The sequence below is a fragment of the Bos mutus genome, chromosome 5, assembly GCF_027580195.1.
Source record: "Bos mutus isolate GX-2022 chromosome 5, NWIPB_WYAK_1.1, whole genome shotgun sequence".
Taxonomy (NCBI): Eukaryota; Metazoa; Chordata; class Mammalia; order Artiodactyla; family Bovidae; genus Bos; species Bos mutus.
In genome coordinates, this window is record NC_091621.1 from 108,060,310 (window position 1) to 108,086,967 (window position 26,658).

The 26,658-nt window shown below is 38.3% G+C and overlaps 2 protein-coding genes across 5 annotated transcripts in view; one reads left to right on the forward strand and one right to left on the reverse strand.

Moving 5' to 3' along the window:
- Positions 1 to 2,902, reverse strand: part of XPNPEP3 (X-prolyl aminopeptidase 3) — a 44,056-nt gene extending 41,154 nt beyond the window's left edge. For 2 of the 4 annotated variants that reach the window (XM_070371519.1, XM_070371520.1), the window contains exon 1: positions 2,707 to 2,839. Coding sequence is in view for 1 of the 4 variants with exons in the window: in XM_005909425.2 (XP_005909487.1) it covers positions 2,707 to 2,770 (64 nt within the window). In the remaining 3 variants the exon portion in view is untranslated. Of the gene's footprint in view, positions 1 to 2,706 lie in introns of all 4 variants that reach the window. The other 2 variants (XM_005909425.2, XM_070371521.1) reach the window with 2 other exon arrangements.
- A 189-nt stretch (positions 2,903 to 3,091) lies between these two features.
- On the forward strand, positions 3,092 to 25,652 carry ST13 (ST13 Hsp70 interacting protein). Its single transcript, XM_070371522.1, has 12 exons — positions 3,092 to 3,517; positions 7,493 to 7,550; positions 8,860 to 8,935; positions 10,934 to 11,004; positions 14,101 to 14,167; positions 16,560 to 16,644; positions 16,768 to 16,878; positions 19,365 to 19,467; positions 21,039 to 21,155; positions 22,002 to 22,050; positions 24,144 to 24,277; positions 24,773 to 25,652. The coding sequence occupies exons 1-12, from the start codon at positions 3,408 to 3,410 to the stop codon at positions 24,899 to 24,901; spliced, it is 1,110 nt and encodes a 369-aa protein (XP_070227623.1). The 5' UTR covers positions 3,092 to 3,407; the 3' UTR covers positions 24,902 to 25,652.
- Positions 25,653 to 26,658: the final 1,006 nt, after the last annotated feature.

The following is a 26,658-nucleotide window of genomic DNA, read 5'->3' on the forward strand; positions in this document are numbered from 1 at the left end:
TTACATGTGAGAAAAGATCTCAGTGAAATGAAGGAGTAAGCCATGTGGATATCTGGTCACAGAGGATTCCAGGTAGCAGGACTAGCAAGTCCAATGTCCCTAAAGCATGTCGTATAAGGTGCATGAGGAACGTGGAGGAGATCTGCATGGCCCTTTCTGAGAGCAAGTAGGTGAAGTATGAAAGGTGACAGAAGTCCACAGTATGCAATGACTTCCAGAAAACAGTATAAACTACGGTATAACATTTGGGACAGGAAGTCACTGGAGGCTCTGAGGAGAAGAGTGACATACTCTGACACACTTAAACAGGCCTACTATGGCAGCTGTAAGTAGGACTTGCCTGGCTGTCCAGTGGTTAAGACTTCACACTTCCACTGCAGGGAGCAGTTAGGGAACTAAGATCCGGTTGCCAAGAGTCAGATACAACTTGGCCACTTGACAATATTGCCTTTCTTGAGCTTCCATGTCACTTGAGTCAAGACTCTAATCACTATCCTTTGCTATATTCTCATTTGTTGCTTCTCTATCATCTGACTAGACTGTAACTCTAGGCAAGTGGAGATTCGTCCAGAATGACTCCCTAACTCAAAAGTTATTGACTCAAGTTATTCTGGCTCAATAAAAAGTTCCCAAAGAACTCTACTAAGCTAGAGTAAGACCTAGCACAAGTATAACAGGAAAAGGACTATATGGCAAATCACAAAACATTCCTGATTTGCTACTTGTGATACTGTGTTAGTTTCAGTTCCCTATCAGTAAACTATTTGCTCTAACTTACTGGACTTGTGAAGATCCGATGAGATCATTCATTCAGAAAGCCTATATATGTATGGTGGTGGTTTAGTCACTAAGTCAACTGAGACCCCATGGTCTTAAGACCCCATGGACTGCAGCCCGCCAGGCTCCTCTGGCCATCGGATTTTCCAGGCCAAGAATACTGGAGTGGGTTGCCATTTCCTTCTCCAGGGGATCTTCCCGACCTGGGGATTGAACCCAGGTCTCCTGAACTGCAGGCAGATTCTACACTGAGGGAATTCCCCTATATATGTATATTGTGATATTAATAGAAGAGGTAGTTAAATTTACTTATTCTACTGAGGCAAAATGAAGAATGATAAACACATTTTTCAAAGATCTTAGTGTGTATAATCCAGTAAACTAAAAACTTAAACTACAGTCACTCAGTAGTGCTCAACTCTTTGCGACCCCATGTACTATACATTCCATGGAATTCTCCAGGCCAGAATACTGGAGTGGGTGGCCGGCCTTTCCCTTTTCCAGGGGATCTTCCCAACCTAGGGATTGAACCCAGGTCTCCTGCATTGCAGGTGGATTCTTTACCAGCTGAGCCACCATGGAAGCCCTGGTGTAATTCAGTACCTTGTCCTAAACCTTGATTAATCAGGTTTCACACAAAGCCTCAACAAATACAAAAAAAGAGAAGTCACAAGTAAATCAGTGGTTCCAGCTCTAAATCATAAGCTATGGCCTTTGTGTTCAAGACTGACTAACAGCCTATCTATTCACCTACTCTCGATGATCTCGGGACAGATTTCTGCAGCCTAGCTATTAGAAGCAAAGAGCAAGTTCTGTGCACTGGACAATTATTACTTTTTATTTTCATATTTTAGAGTTAGGAGTAAGTCTTGCTATAATTACCATCCCACTATCAATAAATTCAAGTATGAAAGTGAAGTCGCTCAGTCGTGTCCGACTCTTTGTGGCCCCATGCACTGTAGCCTACCAGGCTCCTCTGTCCATGGGATTTTCCAAGCAATAGTACCGGAGTAGATTGCCATTTCCTTCGCCAGGGGATCTTCCCGACCCAGGGATCGAACCCCGGTCTCCCGCATTGTAGACAGACGCTTTACCGTCTGAGCCACCAGGGAAGTCCAAATTCAAGTATAGCAACACAATAAATAAATGCCAAGACACGGTTTTGGTGTCACAGACCACATGCTCTGATGCACGCATTATTCATCTATCGCCTCAAAAAACTAAAATATGATTCAATGGCAGATCTGCCTGAAAGGCAGATGATTCAACCTTCACTGATCAAGTTTTCATGTTTATTGCATTAATTCCTCACGATACAATACACCGTAAAAATATCCTCCCCCCCATATTCCCAGAATACTCTACCTTGCCTTTACAAGCAAAACTTTCAGACATAAAAAGCCTCAGGAGTATTTCCAAATATTACCTCTTCCAAGAGGAACTACTCAAAGGATTTGTATTATTAAACTTAACGTTTCACGTCCATTTCGTGAGAGCCAGCTCTCACGTCAACTCTTTGAAAACACGAAAATACGATTTTAAGTTATCCTAAACTTACTAGGTTATCCTAACAAGAGCTACCTGATGCGAGACACCTTGTCACCAGAACAAGTGTGATAACTGACACAAGTTTCTTGAGTCCGCAAGACTTAGCCCCTCGGGGAAGACAGCACACACTTTTCTCTCTGCATGCATTTCAACTCCCAGAATACCTCAACGGTACAGAGAACACCGGGCCCACCCTTTGTCAGGGGCAGTAGGAGGAAGAGAAGAAATTTGAGGAGTGCACAGAGGGTTTGGGCGTGGAAGTCCCGGTAGAAGGGTCCGCCGAAGCAGGGGTCGCCTGAGACCAACTTGGATCCCGCTTGGCGCGCCTCAGGCTTCGCAGAGCAAGCTCCGGAGGGGACACTGTGGGAGGTTAAGTCTAACCTGAGAGGCTGCGGGCGCTTGCTACCGCGGGAACAAGCCTAGTTGCAGAGAATAGCCAACGCATAACTGCCACGCTCAGGCGTCAGGAGGGAAACGAGGAAACCTGCCGGAGAAGCGGTCGCCAGCAGGGCTGCGTCGCCAGGAAACCTGGCCAGGCGCCCCTCCCCTTCCGGCCGGCGCCGCTCGCCGGGCTTTCCTCCCACAGCGGCGCAGTATGTTTACGTCACGCCCGGATTTGTGAGGGACGCTCCGACCGGAGGGCCATCTTGGTGGCGTCATGGCATCATGTTCTATTTAATGGTCACACTCAAGAGACTATTCTATTCTAAATGACTCCCCACAGAGGCTAACAGCTTCCGCCTCCTTGAAAGCACCGGATGGGAGGATGATCCCTCTAAAGCACCGGTTCTAGAGTTAATATAAGAAAGAGTGTATGGAGAGGCAGGCAACAGCACGAACAGCCACGCTTCTAGAAGGTTCTGAGCAGTGCGCAGGGCAGCGGCAGAGGGAGTAGGAATGAACAGGCGAAGGACCCGGGGTCACGAGACCGTTGGGTGGGCGGAGCCAGCGGCCGGGGAGGTTCTAGTCTGTTCTGCCTCGCGGCAGCCGCCCCCTTTACGCGGTCACGCTGAAGTAGCGCCCGGGCCTGGAATCGGGCCGCCGCCCTCGCCGCGCCCGCCGCCTCCCGCCACTGCTTAACTATGGACCCCCGCAAAGTGAGCGAGCTTCGAGCCTTCGTGAAAATGTGTAAGCAGGACCCGAGCGTTCTGCACACCGAGGAAATGCGCTTCCTGAGGGAGTGGGTGGAGAGGTGAGACCCAGGCCTGAGGACCGTTGGGGGGAGGGAAGAGGGACGGCCGGAGCGGGTGCTGGGCCCCGAGCTGGCGCGGGGCGGAGGAGCGGGGAGCTCGGCGGCGGGGCTCGCTCCCTGGAGGCCACCTCGAGGGGCTAATGGAGGATCGGGACGCTTAGATGGTTCAGAGGCGCGGAAAGAAATGGCAGAGCTGGGTTCCCTGCACCCTGAGGTGTCCAGGGGTGTGTCTTCGTCGAAATACGGAGATGCAGAGTGTTGCGGGGACCTGGACACTGTAGACGTGAGGCGGGGAGGGGGGAGGGCCGCAAGACGGCTCTTTAGCGTGGAGTTGTTTTTCTTGCCGTCTCTGGTGTCCTGTTGAGGTCGCAGTAACACAAAGCAACTCTTACACGCACTATGCTCTTAAAAATTGGTGTGGTTAATAAGTTACGGTACAAGTGATAACTATGCGATTACGATTCTAAGTGCGTAGAGTTATTTTGTGAATCCCTTCTTGTCCTTTGGTAGTGGCAGTTCCATCACTTCAAACACTGAAAGAAAAATGATTTTTTAAGAACCCGCTTGTTAACACCGTCTGTTCTTGTTATCTGTAACTCCAGAGTACGTCGCTACGAGCGTAAAATTAATTGAACAGGCATTGTGCCAGATGCTAGCTATGAAACAGTATGAAAACAGTCTATTGAGTAATACAAATGAATAAACACAGAAACTCATTTTGATATTTAGAGGTTAGTATTCTGCGTTTTGGAGGGGAACTTAAGGAAGCAAGGGAACCCTTCCCCGAGATGATTTTTTAAAATCAATACCTCTGGTGAGGAATTTGAAAGAGATGACATACAAAATCGCATCTCACGGTGATACGTAGCGGCAGTACAAAGAAACGAGACCCTTAAAAGGTACTACCCTAAACATTGATCTGTTTTCTTCAGTAAGATTTTTATAGGGAAAGATGCACCAATGATGAGCCAACATTTGAAAGACTAATTCTTCCAATGAGCTTGTTGTAAAGAAGAGATTTAAGTTCAAATCCATCAACGTTGTTTGTGGTGGGATAGTCTTTTTTTTTTTTTTTTTTCTCTTTCAGTTTCTCAGTCCTTGTTTATGCATACCAGTTTTCTCGCTACTGTAAGATTTCTGCTCCTGATATTTATGTAAAATTCTGAGCACACTTACAGTTAGTTACTGTAGTAGTTTAGTAACAGTTGTTAACAGTTAAGAATACTATTCTGCAAATTCTCCTTTTTGACAGAAAAAAGCCCATAAGAGTTGCAGTTAGATTTTCAGGACTAGAAACTGAGATCTAGATTTTAGTTGTTTATTGCATAACTTGATCCAAAAATGTCACTTAAGGTATTTGTGTGCTTTCCTCTTATTATCCATTCTTGAGAGGAATGAGCCTACAATTAGTCCAAGTTCTTAAAATTGCAGGAAAAGGGGACCTATACTGCAGAAAGAAATCACTGGCATCAAGAGTGAACGGTATACCCAGTGGATACATGGTCTGTGCCACCACTAGAGGGGTAGAGAGGACCCTGAAGAAAAGTTAAAGCGTATCTGAGAACATTGTTGTAACTTATCCCGGAGAGCTGGTCGCTGTGTAAGAGAATTATGATTTAAGGTCTGAAAAATACTCTCAGGTGTCGTTTAAAAAAAAAATAATAACCTTGTGTCTTACTTTAATGTTTCCCATAGGTAATTCCAGTTTTTCTTTCTGGTTCTTTTTATATTTTTCTTTTGGTAGACTAAATTGTTGGCTTAAGTGTGGAACGAAGGGTCTTTTTTCTGATTCTGAACACATCTGATTCTGAACGTTTAAGTTGAGGTACTAACCTACAAGCTTTTGTTATTTGTTTCCATCTAAATTTAAACTTAAATGGTTGTGGTCTCTGAAGTGTTTTAATTCCTCTCTTTTCTGCCTTCATATCAGCCTTCTTAAAGCAGTCCAAGGTTAATAGTAGATTGGGCTGAATGTGGAGACTTGGAAGGTCTAAGAATATTCCTAAACCTAATGCCACTTTAGGTTTCCATTTCAGGTTTTCCTCCACTCCAGTACTAAATTAGTCATGGATACCGGGGCTTAGACAGTCTCTTTGCTTATTTGCCATAATTTCTATCATTATTTATACCTTTAAACTTCATTTAGTTTTAAGAATTTATAAGTTTAATATACTGGACAAAGAAATATGAAGAAAAAATTTTGGCTTGGTAGCTAGTGGGAATTGGGGAGGCTACATTCTTTCCCAGAAATATGTTTTGGAATATTTTTGTTTCTCTAGAGGCAGAAGTGTTCTCTGATGCTGTTTTCTCCTATTTGACAACTCGGTCTACATTCTATCTTGTAGGTGCTTTTTATCCTTTAATTTTATGGTAATTTAAGATAAAAGGGAGTATCTTTGTATTCTGTTCTCCAGCACAATACATGGACCGTTGCTCTTCAGCAAATACTTTTTTTTTTTTTTTTTAATATATATATTTTATTGAAATACAGTTTCAGGTGCGCAGCAAGGTGATTCAGTTATACATATATTTTAAAATTATTTTCCATTATGTGTCAGTTGCTTGGTCGTGTCTGACTCTTCATGACCTCATGGACTGTAGCCCTTCAGGCTCCTCTGTCCATGGGATTCTCCAGGCAAGAATACTGGAGTGGGTTGCCATTTCCTTTTCCAATAGTTCTCTGTGCTATATAGTAAACCTTTGTTTCAGCAAATATTTTAAATGAAGTGAACCGAATGCATTTGTACTGTCAGTGAATTTAGAATATAGCACCCAGTTTTTTGTACACGTGTGTCAGTAACTATAGCAAAGTAGACTGAATGTTACCAAAGTAAGAGAATTATGACTGAAGTCTGTGATTCCACATGAGAAGGTCTCTGCACTAGTCCTACGTAAACGCCTGTATTGACAAAGTCCAGTTTGCAATTTTGACAGGGAACTAGCTTGTTTTCAATCTTGGAAGCATAAAATAAAACTTGTGTACCTATAAATTGGTGTTACCTTCCAGTAGTTAACTAGAATTTGGAGTGTGAGAAATTCTAAATCTAGTTTATGAATAAACCCTCTTGGGTTTTCCTCCCAAGTTTTAAATTTTTTGGAAACTGTTTCTAGCTTGCAAACAGAATGCAAGTGTAGTATGAAGAACGTTTTTCCTGAACTATTTCCAACACTGTCCCCAGTGCCATTTAGTGTGTGTTTTCTACAAACAAGGACTGTCCTTTGCAGTGCAGTCATCAGCTCAGGAAACTGATGCATTAATATTATCTAGTCTGCAGAATTACATGTTGCGCTTTGTCGTCATGTCTCTTTGTTCTGAGATAGTACTTCAGTCCTACTGATTTTCATGACCTTGGCAATTTTTAATATTATGAGCCAGTTGTTTTATAGAACTTACCTCAATTTGGGTTTGTCTGATCTTTCCTTAGGGTTAGATTTTGTTTACTGCATTCCTTGGGAGGACTGTTACCTTCCAAGGTGTTTTTTTTTTTTTTTTTTATTTTAATTGGAGACCAGTTACTTTACAATATTGCAGTGGTTTTTGCCATACTCTCCCAAGATTTTAACATGAATTAAACTGTTAGGACTGTGTTTGGATGTCATCCTAAATACATTCTGGAATGCTGCATTTTGAAACTGACTTAGTTTAAGAATTCTAGTGTCTTCATTAAAATTTAACTGAAAAGAACTCATATTTGATTATTATGTTCTTTTGAAAAGTTATTTTTAAAGAATCTTGTCCTGTTTGTATGCTTGTTCCTTATCATTAAATCCCTTCACTCTGCTGAAATGCATACTTAGTGTTTTGGATTGTGTAATGATTCAGTAATTGGTACACAGGAGCCATTTTTCATTATCACTATCAAAGATACTGAGTAATTGAAGATTCTTTTTGATAACTATCACATTAAATAGAATGGGAAAGGTGCACATTTAATTTTAGTTTTCTAAATATATTTTTTTTTCATCTTCCTCAAGCATGGGGGGTAAAATACCACCTGCTGCTCATAAAACTAAATTGGAAGAAAATACCAAGGTAAGTTATGAATTTCATTTGTATGTTTAGTGATAAAGTACTATCAGGTTTCTTAGGAATGTTTTTCACCTGCTGCCCTCAAATTACCACCCCTGATTTCTCCAAGAAATCACTTGGAAATATCTTGGTAAAATTTCTATTTTGCAGTCAAATCTCTGTAATCTGATTTGATACTTAGAATGTGGGGTTGAATATTCACTGTGTTGTAAAATAAGTGAGAATAAATGCTGGATGCATGTTACATGCATGAGCTGTAGGTGGTAAGCTCTGTAATTGTATGCATTTGTAGTCTTCATCATTTGGGGTGGGGAGGGCAATGCCGCATGTCTTGCTGGATCTTACTTCCCCACTGAGGATGAAACCTGGCACTGCAGTGAATCCTAACCTTTGGGCCTCTGGGGAATTCTCATTCATAATTATCATCATTTTTTAGCACGTAGTATAGTATTTTTGTAGGTACTTTATTAATATTTGGAAAGTAAATGGAAAAACAGCCCAAATTTGTTGCGCTCTATTTTTTCTGCCTACTACCTGAGGGATATTTCTGAGTGTGATTCAGGGTGTTGCTTTAGCATATTTGCCAAAAAGGTGTGTACAGTAGGGAGGTTGCTCGGAGAGGTTACTAGTAGCTAAAGTTTGGAGATGAGGGTGGGGGAAGAGTGCTCTCTCCAGAATTCTTTTTCTCTTATTTTGTGCCTCTATGTCTAGAAGGTTTTCTCCCCTCAGAATTTTCTCGTTAGCTGTCTTAAATTGATAAGAAAATTTGCCGTTTATTATTTAACGTTATCTTTGAAGGGTGAAATGAGAGAAGTAAAAGCTCCAGAAATAGTTAATTCTTTTTTTAGATGAGTCATTTGTCAGGTTTGGTAGATTCTGAGCCCTAGGTAGGCTGTTTTGCCATATGATAAATATGTATGAAGATAAAATTGTTTTTAATATGTATCTCTGCTAAAAACTTTATTTTGCAAAAGTAATAATGTGTTTGATTATGGGGAGTTGTGGACTGTAGTGCCTGGTAAGGCATAATATGTGGTATATCCACTTTATTAGCTTCCTAAAATCTTAACATTTTTAAAATTCTAAAACTCATTGTCTAAATGGTTTGGATAAGGGAGTGGACCTATACTTAACTTAAAAAGAGCAATAAAAATAGAAAACTAAAAGTAGTGTACCAAACACAACAAGAAAGAACATTAACAACTGAAATGTAATGCATGTGAATAGTATATATATAAATGTATAAATTAATAGAATATGTATTGGGTGTGTTATTAAATGCTGATAGCATTGTTTACCTTCCCTTTGCTAGGAAGAAAAAACAGATAGTAAGAAGGCGGAGGAAAACGTAAAGACAGACGAACCGTCAAGTGAGGAAAGTGATCTAGGTGAGGAGACGGTAGTTAGTGTGTATTTGATAATATAATATGATCACTATAATATGATCCCGTGTTGATTTTTTGTACTAGATACTAATCAGTGCTAATAGTAGTATAGCATGAACTACATATGAAACTTGAAGTTTTCTTCTAGTAGCCACATTTTAAAAATTAAAAACAGTTGAAATTAATTCAAATAATGGATTTAGACTAATATGTAAAATGTTATTAGCATTTCCACATGTGATCAGTGTGGAAAAATTATTAATGAGCTGTTTTTCCATTTTTCATACTAGGTCTTCAAATTCAGAGTATTTAAGTATTTAAAGTATATCTCAATGCAGATGTTATATTTTTGTTGGAAATACTTGATCAGTATTCAGACTTCATGAAATTTGTAAAAAAAAAAAAAAATTTTTTTGTAGAAAAAGTTGGGTCACATACCCAGGTTTTTCTAGATGTGTGTAAAAGTTTTCAAATAACTGAATCAGGTACCAAAAAATTGTTTTCCTTTAGTATCTGCATCTATGTTAGTAATATTAGTTCAGTTTAGAAGAATTGATGTGTCATGGGCCTGGGGTTTTATTTGGTTTTTTTTTTTCAGACTGCAGACTGATAAATTTCTTAATAAATTAGGAGGTCCTTTGAGACTATAAATATATACCCTAGTTATTAATTGGATAGTCTCTTAATTCATAGAACCTATCTAAAAGCTAAAAAAAAATACTTAAAATTTTTAAAATTTCGAATTGGTTCTTGATCTTTGGTATGTTGGAAAGAGCTTGTTGTTTGTGGGCTTAATCAGATCTTTTACTTACTGTAAAATATTTTTTAGTCTTACAGTTTTATGAAAATTACCATGACTGTAATAATTCCTACAAAATTAAGCATTTTGTGCTTGAACTAAGCTGGGGGCTCAGCAGGTAAAGAATCTGCCTGCAGTGAAGAAGATGAGAGTTCAGTTCAGTCCCTGGGTCGGGAAGATCCCCTGGAAGAGGAAATGGCAACCCACTCCAGTATTCTTGACTGGAGAATTCCATGGACAGAGAAGCCTGGTGGGCAGAGAATCAGACACAACTGAGTGCACACACACACAAGCTCAGTTCCTGTTAAAAATTAATTAAAATTTTTTTTGTTGGATGTGAATTCTGATTTCAGGTAGCTAACTTTAATTTCATTCTTTTTTGACTGTTTAGAGGAAACTGCTTTTATCAAATTCACTTTGCTAAATATGTTTCCTAATACTGTATCAGTAGTATGTGCTGTGCTAAGTCACTTCAGTTGTATCTGACCCTTTATGACTGTAGCCCTCCAGGCTCCTCTGTCCATGGGATTCTCCAGGCAAGGATACTGGAGTGGGTTGCCATGCCCTTCTCTAGGGGGTCTTTCTTACCCAGAGATTGAATCCAAATCTCTTTTGTCTCCTGCATTGGCAGGCGGGCTCTTTACCACAAGTGCCACCTGGGAAGCCCTGTCAGTAGTATACTTTTAGTTTAAAATTTATCCGTTCTGTTTTCAGACAGAAAATGGTAAAAAAAAAAAAAAATATTTTACCACGATTTACAGTAACTTGCGCTATCTGCGTAAAATTAAAAAAAAAAAAAAAGCGTAAATGTCTTGGTATGTAGAACAGAGTATTTGAATTGATTCGGTTTGTTGCAATTGACTAAAGCAGTGGTGTGTCTGTGTGTAATACGTACAAGGACTAGTGACTCTGCTCTTGGCAGGGTACCTACTACAATGTTATAACATAACCTTACATTATGTGCCTTTTAAAATGAAATGTAATCTTACCAAAACAATAGGATTGTGTTTTACAAGAAAATATTTTAGTATATCAATTTAAATAAAGCTAACAAAGTAAAATATTTAAGTTAACCTAGAGTAAAATGTTTCAGTTCATCAGTTACACAAGCCAAGGTTAATTAGTTTTTAATAGCCTCCTGTGGCCAGTGGCTACTATATTGGATAGCACAGTTCTTATTGGCATTTTCTTAACTTTGACAGAAATTGACAATGAAGGTGTGATTGAACCAGACACTGATGCACCTCAAGAAATGGGAGATGAAAATGTAGAGGTAAAGTCAATGGCTTGTTTTCTATTTGCTGTCAGGACTGTGAAAGCTTACCGGTTGCAGTTATCTTATGATGTGTTTCTCCTAGGAAAAGGGCATGTTAAATCTTACTCTGACTTAAGGCATCTAGGAAAGCATTTGTTACTTAAAATATTTGGGAAAACTCCCTGTATTTTTTATCATACTCTAACAAAATGCTTGTTTTCTGTTAACCTGTTTCAGTTTCACATCTGGTTGAACTGCTCTTGAAACCATAGAGTTCACCTCACATTTCTACAAGTGAAATTGCCTGTTAATGGGATATCTAGTACCAGTTGTTTTCTAAAATGATTTTGTCACAGCACACTATATTAATCTCAAGGTGGTGAAAATTGATTCTTAGGAGATGGATCTTGAAAAAAACCTTTAGGTGTTACAGTGGTTAGTAGTATTCCAAAGATCATAACACATTAACATGTATGGAGTATGTCTGCACAATTAAAATGGAGGAGGTAAGAAGTAAGGGGAAAATGCCTAGTAAGCTTTTTTGGGGGTTGATAATGAAATCGAGCTTGAGAAATGCTGTAATATACTAATCATAGCTTAATAGATTGGTTCAGGCCCTCATCACTACTTAATATTGTCATATTTCAACATTGCCATACTTACTTTGTAAAATGGTGGTGTTCATCTCAGTGTGTCTAGGTTTATAATACTTTGTATTTATCCTACTTGGGATTTACTAGGCATCTTAAATCCTAGGGTGGTTAACTTTTTTTTTAAGCTCTGAAGTATTTACAGCTAGTATCTCTTTCAAAAATGGCTTCTTTCCCATTCTGCTATCACTCAGGAGCCGTAGTTAGACACATTAGACCTTTTCATCATTAAGTTCCATCTCTTTAACACTGATGAATTATCTATACTTTCTTTGTCTAATCAGCTGTTCTATCAAGTTGGAATTTGAATGCTTGTTTTTCATTTTGATATTTTTGCTTTGATTTTTATTTTAAAGACGACTTGGTTATTTATAAGTGTCTTGCTCCTTACTCATTTTCAGATCTTGCCTAAATAGTCTCAAAACACATTAAATTTTTTATCACATTGTTTTGCTGGTCTTATTCTCCTGTTGTTTTTCCTGATTCTTGCTCATTGAGGTACTTTGTTTATTGTAGTTCACGTGCGAGAGAGAGACTGTGTGTGTGGATGTTTTATGGAAAGTTTTTGAGGCCTAAATAGAAGGTGTGTTTCTCCGGAGAGGGATATGTTTGCTTCCATCAACACTCTGATTTGGTGCTACTGACTCAAGGGCCATTTTAAATTTTCATGGTTTTTTCCTTGCATGTTCAACTACACAAGTAATGTGACTGTGGTTATGAATTTTCAGTGGAGATTTCTTTTTCGCCTCACTGCACAGCCCTCCCTCTTTGCACAGGTTTATGTTTGGAATAGGCGTTTGGGGTTCCCGATTGGTTCTGGAGGCTGTCTGAGCAGGCAGCATTCATTGTGTCACCTGAATCTAGACTTTGGTTCATGTGTCCTGCACTATCTTCAAAAACAGAATTGCAAGGTCACCAGGTTTGGTACCTTCCATAGTGTTAAAAGCAAATGGAGTGCCTGGCACCTGGCTGAATTTCATGTCTTCGTTTAATCTTGTTCTTTGAGGATTTCTACATTCTTAGGTCATAGATGGCTTTTGAAAGGTGTGCTTTAGACTTGTTCAGAGTATCATGTGTACCATATTGCCATAAACTGAAGTCATCTTGCAAATTATCCTGGCTGGGCAGGATACCTTACTATCTGACAAGCGTGTTTTCCTTTGTTCTTTTTAAAAGGGTTTTTTAGTTTGTCCAAAACTTGTATGAATTTTTGTTGGAATTGCTTTTAATTTATTGAGTAACTTGGGGTTAGATTGATGTAGTCAATAGATTTTTCATGAGCATAGTGTTTATCTGTGTCCTTTAACAGAATTTTATCTCTCACCCCTTCCCCTCCCTTGAAAGTCTGGTGTGCTCTTAGAATGGTATCCTCTTCTATTGTATTTTAGAGTTGACTTTTACAGATGTGGAAGAACTCTGGGTTTATATTTTATGTAGCTTTTGTTTCTGAGAACTTCATTGAATTGTCATAGCAATAGGTATAAAGACAGCTTGGTATTTTCCTTCCAGTTTTTAAATCTGTCAAATCATTTTCTTAATGAATTAGCCAGCATATTTTATAGTGATGGTGATAGAGTGGATTTTTGTTTGTTAAATTGCTTCTTGTAGGACATTTGCTAATCTTTGTAGTGTCAACATCTTGTACAGTGTCTTGTTCTGTCTAGTATAGGTGCTCATGGATGGTTATTGGACCAAAAGAATGAGACGTTTTTCTTGTGAAGATTCAAGCCTCTTAGGAACTAACTTTTTCACTTGTGAGGAGACTGGGTTTTATAGTACAGGCATGCCTCCAAGATATTGTGAGTTAGGTTTCAGACCCTTAGGATAAAGTGAGTCACACAAATTTTTTTGTGCATGTAAGAAGTTTTCTTGACACTATACTGTAGTCTGTTAAGTGTGCCATAGCATTATGTCTCTAAAAATGTGCATACCTTAATTTAAAAGTACTTCATTGCTAAAAAAATTGGCCATCTGAGGCTTCAGCAAGTCATAGTAATAACATCACAGATCACCATAGCAAATACAGCACAAAGTGAGCAAGTGCTGTTGGAAAAATACCTCCTGTAGACTCCTAGGGTTGCCAAAAACCCTCAGTTTGTAAAAGGTGTAATGTTTTTTTGCAAAGTACAATTTAAAAAAAGCTATGCCTATACTTGTGAATAACTAGAAAAGATTTGAAAAAAACTAGGGTGGGAAAAACCTGCTCTAATCGGGATGGAGGGAAGCAAAAATCATGTCTAGGGCAGAGTATAGGGAGTGAAATTTATTGTTTAGTATGAAAGATTAAAATGTATCCTGTATAATTTCTTACTAATTATTTATCATAATTATCCTCTTTATTCCCTGAAGACCAGAGTCGAATGAATGAAAATGGGAGTTGTGATTACTACACCCCTAAGAAAATCCAAATTGTTTCCTCTTTCTCTTTGCTTTTCTACTGAGTTGATCTTCAATTTCCCCCTAGATAACTGAGGAGATGATGGATCAGGCAAATGATAAAAAAGTGGCTGCCATTGATGCCCTAAATGATGGTGAGTGTTTTTTTTTCTCTTTGCTATATTTCTGTAGTAGTCTGAATATTCTCTTCTCTAATTTTCTGCTACAGTAACTGTTAATAATGGGAAAGTGAAAGGGAATTTAAATTTTTTGAGTATTTTGTGCTGGAGAAGAAGGTGTCCTGTTCTCCACTCAGCTCTTGCCCATTGATAGAGAAGCTGAAATGAGCACTCAAGTATCATTATCTTGCCTCAGAGTGTAGACAGATCCTGATTGTCACTCCAAGACTGTGCTTTCCTGACTATAGTGTTTTTCCCCTGACAAGAGGCCTTTAAAAGGTGGACGACTTCACCCCAAAGGGTATTAGATCAGTGAGCCTCAACTTTTTACATAGTAAAACCCTTGACAAATACTGTCCATTGACATAACAGTCTTGTTCTAGTCTCTGCATGTTAGAACCTCTTCAGAAAATCCTATCAGAATGGGAGAGTGCTGATAGTATTAAGTATATTGTTTAATTACTTAAAATGTATAACAACAAATTATTAATTGGGTACTGAGCAGACCCCTTCAGAACTGTGGTGTAGTGTCACAATGCCATTGCTGAATAGATGCTGTTGTATAATGCTGTTGTGCATTTGGACTTCATCCATCGTCTTAGATGACTAAAGTTTTATTTTAAAATGGTTTCCACGCCATCAGGGAAGGCCCTAGAATGAGTTCAGTACTGACTGTTATTCAGGTTCCTTTATACTATTGCAGTTACCTTAATCGGTTGTCTACCTGAAATGTCTCTGTTGCTTTTTGTTCACTGTTCCTAGGTTATTTGTACTTATAACTTGTTTTTATTGTTACACACTCCTTTGCTTGTAACCTGCAATTAACTTTTGCATACATTTTGAAGATAATTATAGCATTAGAGCTGCTAGAGTCAGATCCCATATTTGCCGTCCCAGCCTTGTTCTCTTTTTGAATATTAATCTTCCATTCTCACTTTCCTTCACTGTTCCTTTACTTGTGCTTTACTGCTTCTGTATAAAGGTCTTCTTCACCTATTTCAACTTTTAATTTGTACCCAGCAATTTGTCCCAGCCACTTCTCTTCCTGACCATTCCTTTTCCACAATAATCTTTTCTTAATTGCCCTGCCCCATAGGATTTCTGTTTACCTAGCAGAATGAGGAGTGGTTAGATTCTAGATACATTTTAAAAGTAGAGACACAAGGAGTTTTGGTTTCAGATTGTGCAGTCAAGAATAACTGCAAGAATTGGGGCTTGAGGGTAGATCAGCAGTTTGCACACTGCAACCTCATGTTTTTATAGAGTTGGTGGAACAGAGCCACACCCATTTATGTTTTGTTGGAGGCTGCTTTCCCACTAAAACTGCAGAGCTGAATAGTTAGATTGTTAGTCTGCAAAGCCTGAAAATTATTAAATGGCCCTTTCTAGAAAATGTTGCTGACCTCTAAACTAGACTGAACGAAGGAGCCATTTAGTTTATAAAGTCAAAATCTTTGTCTCTAATACATTTACTTGTGTTATTCTATTATATATATAAAAAGTGTTTAGTTGAGAATGTAGGGTAGGGGAATAGATTTGGAGATGGGGTAGGAATTAAGAGTTTCATTTTGAATGTGGTAGATGTGAATTGCTTGTTAGACATCCAGACCTAATTTCTAATAGACATCTGTAGGAGTAACTGATAAGACAGAACATTTTTCTGCATTGTTTCATGAGTTCTGTTAAGGTCCTTAACACTTGAGTTAACTGGGTAAAGATTTTTCATAGTGAATTGTGGCCTTTACTTTAAAACTGTTTGTTTTGTCTCACTGGTTTCCTGTGTATTATGTTTATTTATTAACTGACTTTACTGAAGGTACTAATAAACAAAAGAAGCAATTATGAGAATGGGATATTGAAAATGAATTTAAAATATGGGTATGGTCTCTCGTCAGTTCTAGTCCACCCTTTTTTTTTTTGGCTTGTGAACCATCTCTGCTATGTATAGTTTATTGGTCTCTGATATGTTTAGTTTTTTTTTTTAATTTCTATATCAGCCTCATGAATGTAGTATGGGTACTTTTTTATAAGTTTAATTTTATCCTTTTAATGGATAGAAGAAAATTAATTAATGGAATAAAATTGCCTTAGCCTTTGATTTTATCTTAATTTAAAAAGTCAGTAAGTCTTACCAAGAGTGTGGTATTCTGATATTTTTAAGGGGGGTTGTGTTCCCCAAAATTATCTCTTGTCTTGGGTGACTTACAGTATAGGTCTAGTAAAGATTTGCTTTGAAGAGCTACTTTTGTGTATTAATTTAGAAACTAGTCTTCTACTGGACTAAAAGGGGAATGTGAAAGGCTAATAAAAGAGATAAACAGTTAATATTTTTTATCCACTATTTCTCAATAAACTTGTTTCACTTTAGGTGAACTACAGAAAGCCATTGACTTGTTCACAGATGCCATTAAGCTAAATCCTCGTTTGGCTATTCTGTATGCCAAGAGAGCCAGGTGAGAAATCTAAATAAAAGAGCTAATTTCTGCTTATTTGTTTAGATAGAATTGCTTCTATGGCAATCCTAAAGATGTTATTGTTTGAAATGAATACTTTTTAATACCAAACTTGTTTTTTAGTGTCTTCATCAAATTACAGAAGCCAAATGCTGCCATCCGAGACTGTGACAGAGCTATTGAAATAAATCCTGATTCAGCTCAGCCATACAAGTGGCGAGGGAAAGCACACAGGTAAATAGCGGAACCTAGTTATTTTCAGAGCTCTTTAAATTTAAAATCTGGTATTTTAATATACCTTCTTTTTATTTAAAAAAAAAAAGAAACCTAATGTGGTAGGTACATGCTTAATATGTAAAACTGAGAGACTATGTCATACGGAACAAGTAAGAAAATAAGAATTCTTTTCACTTCTTCCATTCAGTGAATATCAGTGTTAACATCTTTGGCCACATGTAGCCAAGGATTTTTCTCAAAGTTATCTCTAAGAAAAGAGAGTAACTTTATATCAGTGTCTTACAAACTTTCTCTTATTTTAAGACTTTGTCACTGTAACTTAACATTAAACAACCAGTATATTATGGAAGAAGGAATACAGCAACTTGAAACTACTTCAATCACTGCTCGGTAACATGAACTATCAGATAAAGGGGAAAATAAATGAATTTTACCCAGATTAGTAATCAGACCTGAAAGCAAAGTTTAATATGTGGATAAATCTTTGTGGTTTGGGGTGAAATGCCCTGTGCTGTTTACGTCTTACTGGCTTGGAAAAGGTCTGTGCTTCAAGGGGGATGCAGCTGGAGGTGAGCATGCTTGGGACCTGTTGTATTAGGTGACTCAGTAAAGTAGCTCTAATGATTATGAAGACAATGTTAAAGATACAGGTAAAAGATTGGAAAATTGTTATTAATGCTCTGTGGGTATACGAAAGGTCATGCACTGCTGTGGATTGTCTTGAAGACCCCATTTGTCTTTGAGCATTTCTTTGTCTTCTGGTACAAGAACTCATTCTGTACTTTGACTTGGAATAGACCATTTCTTCAGGAAATCATGGTTGGTTTTAGTGGGACTATTTTGTGGAAAACTGAAGTTTGGCCACTAGGTATGTTTATTGTTTCCAGGATATCATCACTGTCATTTCAGTTAACCTATATAATGTTCTTGGGGTGAAAAGTTTAAAAATTTTGAGTATATACTGACATTTTCAATTAAAATTCAGCGTTAAATGTTTTCCCTTTTGTATTTTTTGACAGTATTCTCCTAGAATCGTGCCTTAAGAAATAATACACCCTCTAAGTGGGGGGTTGTTTTTTTGTTTTGGTAGTTTTTTCTTATCCTTAGAATACTTCTGTCTCACTTAAGATATAGTCAAAATACTATTTTAAAAATTACTTGCATAAATTTTTCCTGCATGGTTAATGTTGTCAATGTGATAAACAAGTAGCCTCTTTTTATTTCTGTTTGTGTTCAGGGTTAGGGCTTGCTTTATTTCTGTCCTTTCTTATTTGAGTATGTGAAACACTTGCATGTTTAAGAGTCAAAACTGAGTTAATAGGTATACCCAGAGAAGTCTCATTTCCATTGCTATCCTCTACTCCATTTGGAGAATCCCATGGACGGAGGAGCCTGGTGGGCTACTGTCCATGGGGTTGCAAAGAGTCGGACACAACTGAGCGACATCATTCACTCACTCACCAAACTTTAGTTTCTTATTAATCTTCTATTTTAAATAAAATGTGTACACATGTATTGTTTCTTACTGCATATAGAAGGTAGCATGTTAAATACACATCATGTTAACTGTTTTTTGTTTCTTTGTTTTTGAGAAGCAAGGGCTCATGTTCACCACAGATGGGAGGCCAGTTGGGGAGAAGGTGGCAGGTGGCATAGCCACCTTATACAGCATGCCATACTGGTCCACTGTCAGACCAGTGATGGCCTCGGCTCCATTGCCCCCCAGGCTGACTCTGGCTCTGCCCGGCCACCACAATCCTTGGGGACCATTCAGAGGCATCGCTGGAGGGTGTGTGGTTAGTTGAGCAGCTGGTGGTTCTCCCCATATCCTTGTTGGTCACGGGGAGGTCTCTTTTTTTGGTGGAAGGCATTCCTGACTCCTCTCATGAACAGATTTCATACTGCTTTGTGGTGTTCTGGATCCTGGAAAGGGTCGGCTTACTCCTTGGGGCGTCAGAAGGGGCGGCTTTGTGACTGCCTTGCACCCCTCTGTGCTGTTGGCTGGAGCGCCCACATCTGAGCTTCCAGTGGCGCTTCTGAGCAGCTGTAATAAGAAGCAGTGTCCTCCCCACTGGCTTGGGAGCCAGCCCATCTTAACGGCGCTCCCTGGGCTCCTCCTCCTGGTTCCGGAGCCGCTACAACGGCTACCACCGCCATCCCTAGCCCCAGAGCCACCCCACACCCCTTAATTCTGTTTTTGATGAGTTGAAAGTTGTGGCTCTACATAATTTTTTAAAATATATTCTGAATTAAAAAGAAATTTTTTTAAGTTTTTAAACGTTTTTTAGTAAAACAGCTTCCCAGTTACCATAGAGGAAATAAACTCATACTAAATTTTTATAGAGTGGAAATGTAATAATTAAATTAGTTCATTATCTAACTTAAACCTCTTCTGTTACAGTCCTATTTTTATAAAAAAGACACTGTGCTACATAAATGAATATGGATAAAGGCCTCCAAAAATGACTTTAAATCTGTTTCAGACTTCTGGGCCATTGGGAAGAAGCTGCCCATGATCTTGCCCTTGCCTGTAAGCTGGATTATGATGAAGATGCTAGTGCAATGCTGAAGGAAGTTCAACCAAGGGTATGTTAAAGTAAAGGAAGGGAAAGTCATTACGGTGATACTCCTTGGCTCTGTTACTTAACCCTTGGCAGTAAATTTACTGCAGATGCAAAGAAACGACCATTAGAAGTTACAATCTGTAATCACTTAAATTTGTGTTGAATTCAGGAACTATCATTGAGTTTTCATGCTTTAATTTCTCATGCAGTTATTTACAGCAAGCTCTGCAGGCCTGCAAAGATATAACCAGAAAGTTAGAAATGGTAAAGGGGGCATCAACTTTATAGCAAAGGAGAAAACAGAAAATCTAGAAAATGTGACCCAAGATTGAGTCTGGTCTGTCTGTATTTCTGTCTAAAATTGTTAGTTAAAATAACTTAGTGTATCTATATGGCAAATCTTTCCTTTTGTGTGAAATTCCATTCTGAAGAATTTACTCTCAAAGACTGTGGAAGTTTTATTAAATTTAATCTGTCAGATGATTTGATTTTCTTTGTTTTTGTAACAGGGCTAAATTAACAAGGTTACTGAGTGAAATATTCTAGAACACAAAGTTTTTAAATAATCATGAAGAAGCTAAAGTAACAGTTGAATATGAATCTTACATTTCTATTCTATGAATAAATGCTAGATTCCAAGTATTTGACATGTACTGTGTACTAGTGCCTGGCTGATCCTTATAGTTAAAACTAACATACTTCTCTTCCTTGCCCCTTCATTTGATTGATGAGGAAAACTTAAGTATAATTAAACTGTGGGAAATAACTGCTATATGTGTTCCCAGTCTCTGCCTTCCCATGGCATGTATCGGGCAAGAATTGTCATGCAATCTGACATCTGTTTATCATCTTTGTACTAGTTAATTGTTTGAAATTTTTAACACTCCTCTAACTTCAAATCCCAGCCTCTTTTCTCTGGGTCACAGTTGATAAGCCTCTGCTGTGCTTAGTCACTCAGTCGTGTCCTACTCAAAATTTTTAGACCCTGTGGACTGTAGCCCGCCAGGCTCCTCCCTCCATGGGAATTCTCAAGGCAAGCATACTGGAGTGGGTTGCCATGTCCTCCTCCAGGGAATCTTCCCAGCCCAGGATTCGAACCCAGGTCCCCTGCATTGGATTCTTGACCATCTGAGCTGCCAGGGAAGCCCAAGAATACTGGAATTGGTATCCTGTCCCTTCTCCAGGGGATCTTCCTGATCCAGGAATCGAGCTGGGGTCTCCTACGTTGCGGGCAGATTCTTTACCAGCTGAGCTGCCAGGGAAGCCCACTCACCTCATCACTGAGGTTCTAAGTCTCCCTGCTTGGTCATGGTAGCTCTAAGAAGATCTGCTGCCTGCACGTGAACTGTAGCTGCCCAAACATGGTTGCCTCTTCACACCCTTTAATGGTGGCCTCATTAATCCAAAATTTATCCACCATCTCCTTGTGCCTGAGTTAGGTCTTTTTCTGTAAGATAAACCTAATTTTTCAGAACTGTGTGTTAAGTTTACTCTTTCCCCAAAGAAAAATAATACTTTAACAAAACCATTGATTTGTGTTGACCTTATTCCATTTTCAGAGAAGACATTTTTCTGTGACTGTTTCTTTCCTAGGCCCAGAAAATTGCTGAACATCGGAGAAAGTATGAGCGAAAACGTGAAGAGCGTGAGATCAAAGAAAGAATAGAAAGGGTTAAGAAGGCTCGGGAAGAACATGAGAGAGCCCAGAGGGTAAAATTTCTGTACCTAAACCATTAAAGAGAGATATGGTAGATAGACTTTTTTGGATATCATTCTAATTCCTGGCCTTTTTAAAATAAAAAGAGCTGGCTGCAGTTCTATAGGATAGTGATACTACTTAAAAGGAGGTTTTCCTTCTCTTCATTGCTTAGTCTTCAAGTTCTTAAGTGAGTTTTTATAGCACCAATTTATATCCTTGCTTGTGTTCTCCTAAAATCAATACTTCTTCCTGGCCAGGTAATTAATTTAAAACTTGGCAGTGTTATTTGCTTTGTTTTTTGATATTTTGAGTTTTATGATACCTTCTGTTTTAGTAGTGAATTCATAGCTATTTAAAATTGACTCACTATTTCTTAGTTTTAGTTCCAAGTCAAAAATACTACTTAAAATCATTACCAAAAGTTATGCTAGGTTGCTTCAGTCATGTCCGACTCTCTGAGACCCTGTGGACTACTGTAGCCTGCCAGGCTCCTCTGTCCATGGGATTCTTCAGGCAAGAATACTGGAGTGGGTTGCCGTGCCCTCCTCCAGGGGATCTTCCGACCCAGAGTTTGAACCTGCTCTTATGTCTACTGCATTGGCAGGCGGGTTCTTTACCCCTAGCTTCCACCTGGGAAGCCCACCAAAAGTAATAACTTCCTCATTGAGAATCCAATTGAAAATTGGTTTTTTGAGGAATGGGATGTTGTCTTTAGCCCAGTACTGCCTTTTGAAACTTGTCATTCTTGTACCTCCTCTAGCTAGTTTATTTTACAGTTTTTTCATGGTTTGTATGGATAAGGTAGGCATGGACAGCAGACTTCTTACTATGTAATTTATTTCCTTTTCATATTAAAGGAGGAAGAAGCCAGAAGACAATCAGGATCTCAGTATGGCTCTTTTCCAGGTATTTTGAAAGAAAAATTAAAATTCCTAATATTGTAGATAATTGGGGATTATTCATTTTGGGGCTCAGATGTGTGTATTTAGTACCATTAGTCCCTGGGAAAGTTTCATTCTTGGTAAAATTTTGTTATTGAAAGTACAGTGTATTATTTTCCTGCAAGCCTTGAATAGTAGCAGTGAAAGTGTTAGTCACTCAGTGGTGTCCAACTCTTTGCGACCCCATGGACTGAAGCCCGCCAGGCTCCTTCTGTTCATAGGATTCTCCAGGCAAGAGTATTGGAGTGGGTTGCCATTCCCTTCTCAAGGGGATCTTCCCGACCCAGGGATCAAACCTGGGTCTCCTACATTGCAGGCAGGTTCTTTAGCTTCTTTACTGTCTGAGCCACCAGCAGAGGCCTCTGCAATACAGGTAGAAGAGCTGTTAAAAGGTACTCAGTATATTTTTGGATACTTTCTGAATTGAGGCAGTGTGACGTTTATGTAAAGATGAAGAGTTTTTTTTTTTTGAGTTTGTCATTGTAATGGGGAATCGGCAGCTTCCACGTAACTAGCTTTCTTGTGAAGGGTTATAGAGGCAGCTACGCACCACCTCTCTACTTAGAATTTACGTGATCAGAGGCTAGAAAAGGTTGCTGCTGTTGTGAAAGGTCATGTGCCGGCAACTGAAAAGGGGTGGGGATGACTTGGAGCAAAAGCAAAAAAATAAATTTTAGCTCATGGCTTACTTTTTGTTTATAGGTTAATACCTCATATCAGGTTCCTTATTTTAGAAAATGACCACTAATGTGGGCTAGCACTTGAGATAATTTTTTGTATGATGGGCTTTATTACATAGATTTGACAAGCAGACTGGCTCACCGTTGTTGCCTTGGGTCAATAATTTTTGTGGAGACTAGTTAAGTCACAGCAGCATAGGAAGCTAGAAGTTGTTTTCAGGTCTCCTTATCTGATTAGGTCTCCTTACCTGTGATTGTTAGTTATTTATGGGCGTGTTTGAATTGTTGAGACAGATGGAAATCACTTTGTTGTATATATTTCTTCTTCAGAGTAGCTTTACTTAAAATGACTTGATCCATAGAATATGTTAATGTTACCTGTATTTCTCTCTAGGATGTCCCTATATTATTATAGTGTGTTAATTGTGATTTTAGAATATCTCCAGTGAATGTAAAGATTTATGGTAGTGAAAAATGGAGTAGAAAAATTTGAGTTTATAATCTAAAAATATACTAGAATTAGATTGGTTTTTGTTAGAACTTTTTTTTCACTTTCAGAAATTTTGATGCAATTTGGGTGAAGATTTAAAAATCCATAGGCTTTTTTTTTTTCCCCTTAAATTTTGGCCACGTTGTGTGGCTTAAAGGATCTCAGTTCCCTGACCAGGGATTGAACCCAGGCCACGGCAATGAAAACATCAAATTCTAACCACTAGATCACCAGGGAACTTCTAAAAATCCACAACTTTTTATAACATGTATTTAGGGTAGTTCTTGAAGGAATAACTGCTTAGAAGAATATTGCTTTTAAGAAGAAAAAAACACGAATTAACTTTAAATTGAAACAGATGAATAATATTAAAGACTGAGAAGATGACTTATTACACTTTTTAATTTTATTCTTTTTAAAAAAATACTTATTTTTAATTGGCGGATGATTGCTTTACAATATTGTATCAGTTTCTGCCATATGTCAACATTGGTGTGTGTTCTGTCACTTTGCGACTTCATGGACTACAGCCCACCAGGCTCCTCTGTCCATCAGATTTCCCATGCGAATACCGGAGTGGGTTGCCAATTTCCTTCTCCAATATCAACATTAGACTTTTTAATTTTATAATTCCAAGGGACTATTAGCTTTTTCTCTATAGTTTTGTTACTAGGGAAAAAGTATTTACAGCCTTATTTTTAAAGAGGAAATGTGATGATAAAAATTACATCTTGTATCATCCAGTTTGAATGTTCAGACTATTTAGTGTTCAGCAGCACCCTTGTTCTTTGTGCATGCACATGTGTTTTATCAGAAGGAAATAATATACTCTCAGACTACTTGGGAATATGGTTGGTGTCTATACAGATCTCTCATTTATTCTTGCAGGCGGCTTTCCTGGGGGAATGCCTGGTAATTTTCCTGGAGGAATGCCTGGAATGGCAGGGGGAATGCCTGGAATGCCGGGAATGCCTGGCCTCAATGAAATTCTTAGTGATCCAGAGGTCCTTGCAGCCATGCAGGTAAGACTTGGAAGAACAAAGTTGAACTTTATATCATTAAAGCATTTCTTTCTTAATTCTATGTGGGAACATATTAAAGTTACTCTGATAGCCATATTTTACTGAGCTGAATTATGTAGTCGTGACATTCATTTTCTGTTTTTCAGAATGAGTAGTTTAAGTTTTTAAAAAGCTGTCTATAGGGAATACTCTGCAATAGTTGGTAATTATATCCAGTTGTCCTTTTCTATCAAAATTGTATACCTTTTTTTTCAATTGTCTTGAGTGACATAGTTGAGTTTGACTTTGAAGTGCTCATTAATAATATTTATGCTTCAGGGGCTTGTGCAAATCTGAGTTGATTTAGCCATGAGGAAGACTGGAGGATGACTGCTTTCAGTGCTGTGTCGGTTTCCGCTGTATATCAGAACTGTAGGTCTAAGAGATAGGATTTAGGATAAAAAATTGATGACCCATAGAATATTTTTTTAATACTACATATACCTTTCTTTGCAGGATCCAGAAGTTATGGTGGCCTTCCAGGATGTGGCCCAGAACCCGGCAAATATGTCAAAATATCAGAGCAACCCAAAGGTTATGAATCTCATCAGTAAATTGTCGGCCAAATTTGGGGGTCAAGCATAATGCCCTTCTGACGTAAAGCCCTGCTGGAGGAAAAGCAACTTAGATCATCTAATGGATGTTGCAATAATACAAACCAGTGTACCTCTGACCTTCTCATGAAGAAAGCTGGGGTGCTTTGAAGATAATCCCTACCCCTTTGCCCCAAATGCAGCTGAAAACATTTTACAGCGGTTTGCCATTAGGGTATTCATTCAGATAATGTTTTCCTACTAGAAATTTAAAACTTTAAGCAATTTTTAAACCTTAAAAATATTTAAAATTAAAAAGGTGTATTAACCCCTACATTTTTCTTTACTAATGATTTTTATTTTTTCCTTTGAATTAATTAGGCAAGTCAGATACATCAGTGTGGAAGATTTATTGTTACAAGTTTGAGTGAAATAAAGATTTGTTAGTGGGAGGCAAATAGAGCATTTAAATAGATAAAGTTTGAATTGGACATATGGTTACTGAGGCATTTTGATTTGTCTTTTTAATTGCTTTGTTGTTACTATCTTAAATGATTTGCTTCTGGAATTCTTGGGACCACCAGTATTGCAGTAGGACCTGGGGAGGGACTGGAAGTACTTGGCAGGGCAGCAGCTGTCTTACTACATTTTATATCACATGTCCCCTTGTGCACATGCAGTTAAATCTTACACTGTGGTGAAGGGATGGTTTTTATAATGCTGCAGTAAAATTGGATTACTTAGCTCTGTTCTTGTCTCATACCTAAAATAAATTGTTTCGTATTTCCACATAGGGGAAATAAGGGAATGTTTTCCTTTTTGTATTTCTGTGTTTAAAAATGTCCTTTTCACATCAGAAAATGCCCAGTTCTTTGTCCGCTTTTTCTGCTCGTTTTCACAGTTTTTTCCTCCTACTCTTCTTGGGCTAAAAAGATGGTCCTTTTTCACGAATATCACTGCTATCATCATTCATAGCATAATTATACAGGCATATTTAACGCTGGGTTTAATATTTAATATAGTGACAATGTAGGGTAATACCCATAATAGCTTCAGTTTCTTACTTGGCAAAGAGATTTCATATTTAAGTGTTAGATTTTCTCTTTGGTGAAATCGTAACATATCAAAGGACCTTGGAAGAAGGGATTCCCTTTGATGTTTGGTCTCCTACTTAGGTAATACCTATTGCAGTTTGAGTTTATCTTGTAGTATTAATCTTTGGAGAAGTTTGAATTAATTGATACACAGAGAGGGAAACTTGACTTCCTAATCACTGAAGAATTAATGAGATTCATGATGATTCTTCATTGTGAAGTTGTCAGCATTGTGAAAGATTCATTGTTCTATTCAGTTTTTAAATACTGCAACTCTCTCTACTCTCCTTCCCTCTCTTCCAAGGATAAAGAAAATGATTTTCTGTCGTACATCCAATTCTTACATTAAATGAGACTTAAGTCCAAGCACTGTAACAGGAATTGCTGGGTTTCTGCTTACTATCTTTCAATGTAAAGTGCCAGTGTTTAACAGAAATTTCAAGGGATGAGACCCCCTATACTTTGCTTATTTGAGGAATCGGTGGGAGCAGTGAAGTAAACTCCATGGAACACATTTCTGAAATCATAAGTTAATTCAGGTTCTCACCCTTTGCTGTATACAAGCAAATAGAAATGCATCAATGAAATGAGAAAAAACTGCTGATTGAGCATGCGTTTTAAACCCTTTAGAAATACTCAGTGTATAAACCCGAATTTGAGCTTGCTGATGCTCTTTTTGTTAACGTGTGTTCTCCATTCTCAAAATCTCCAATGT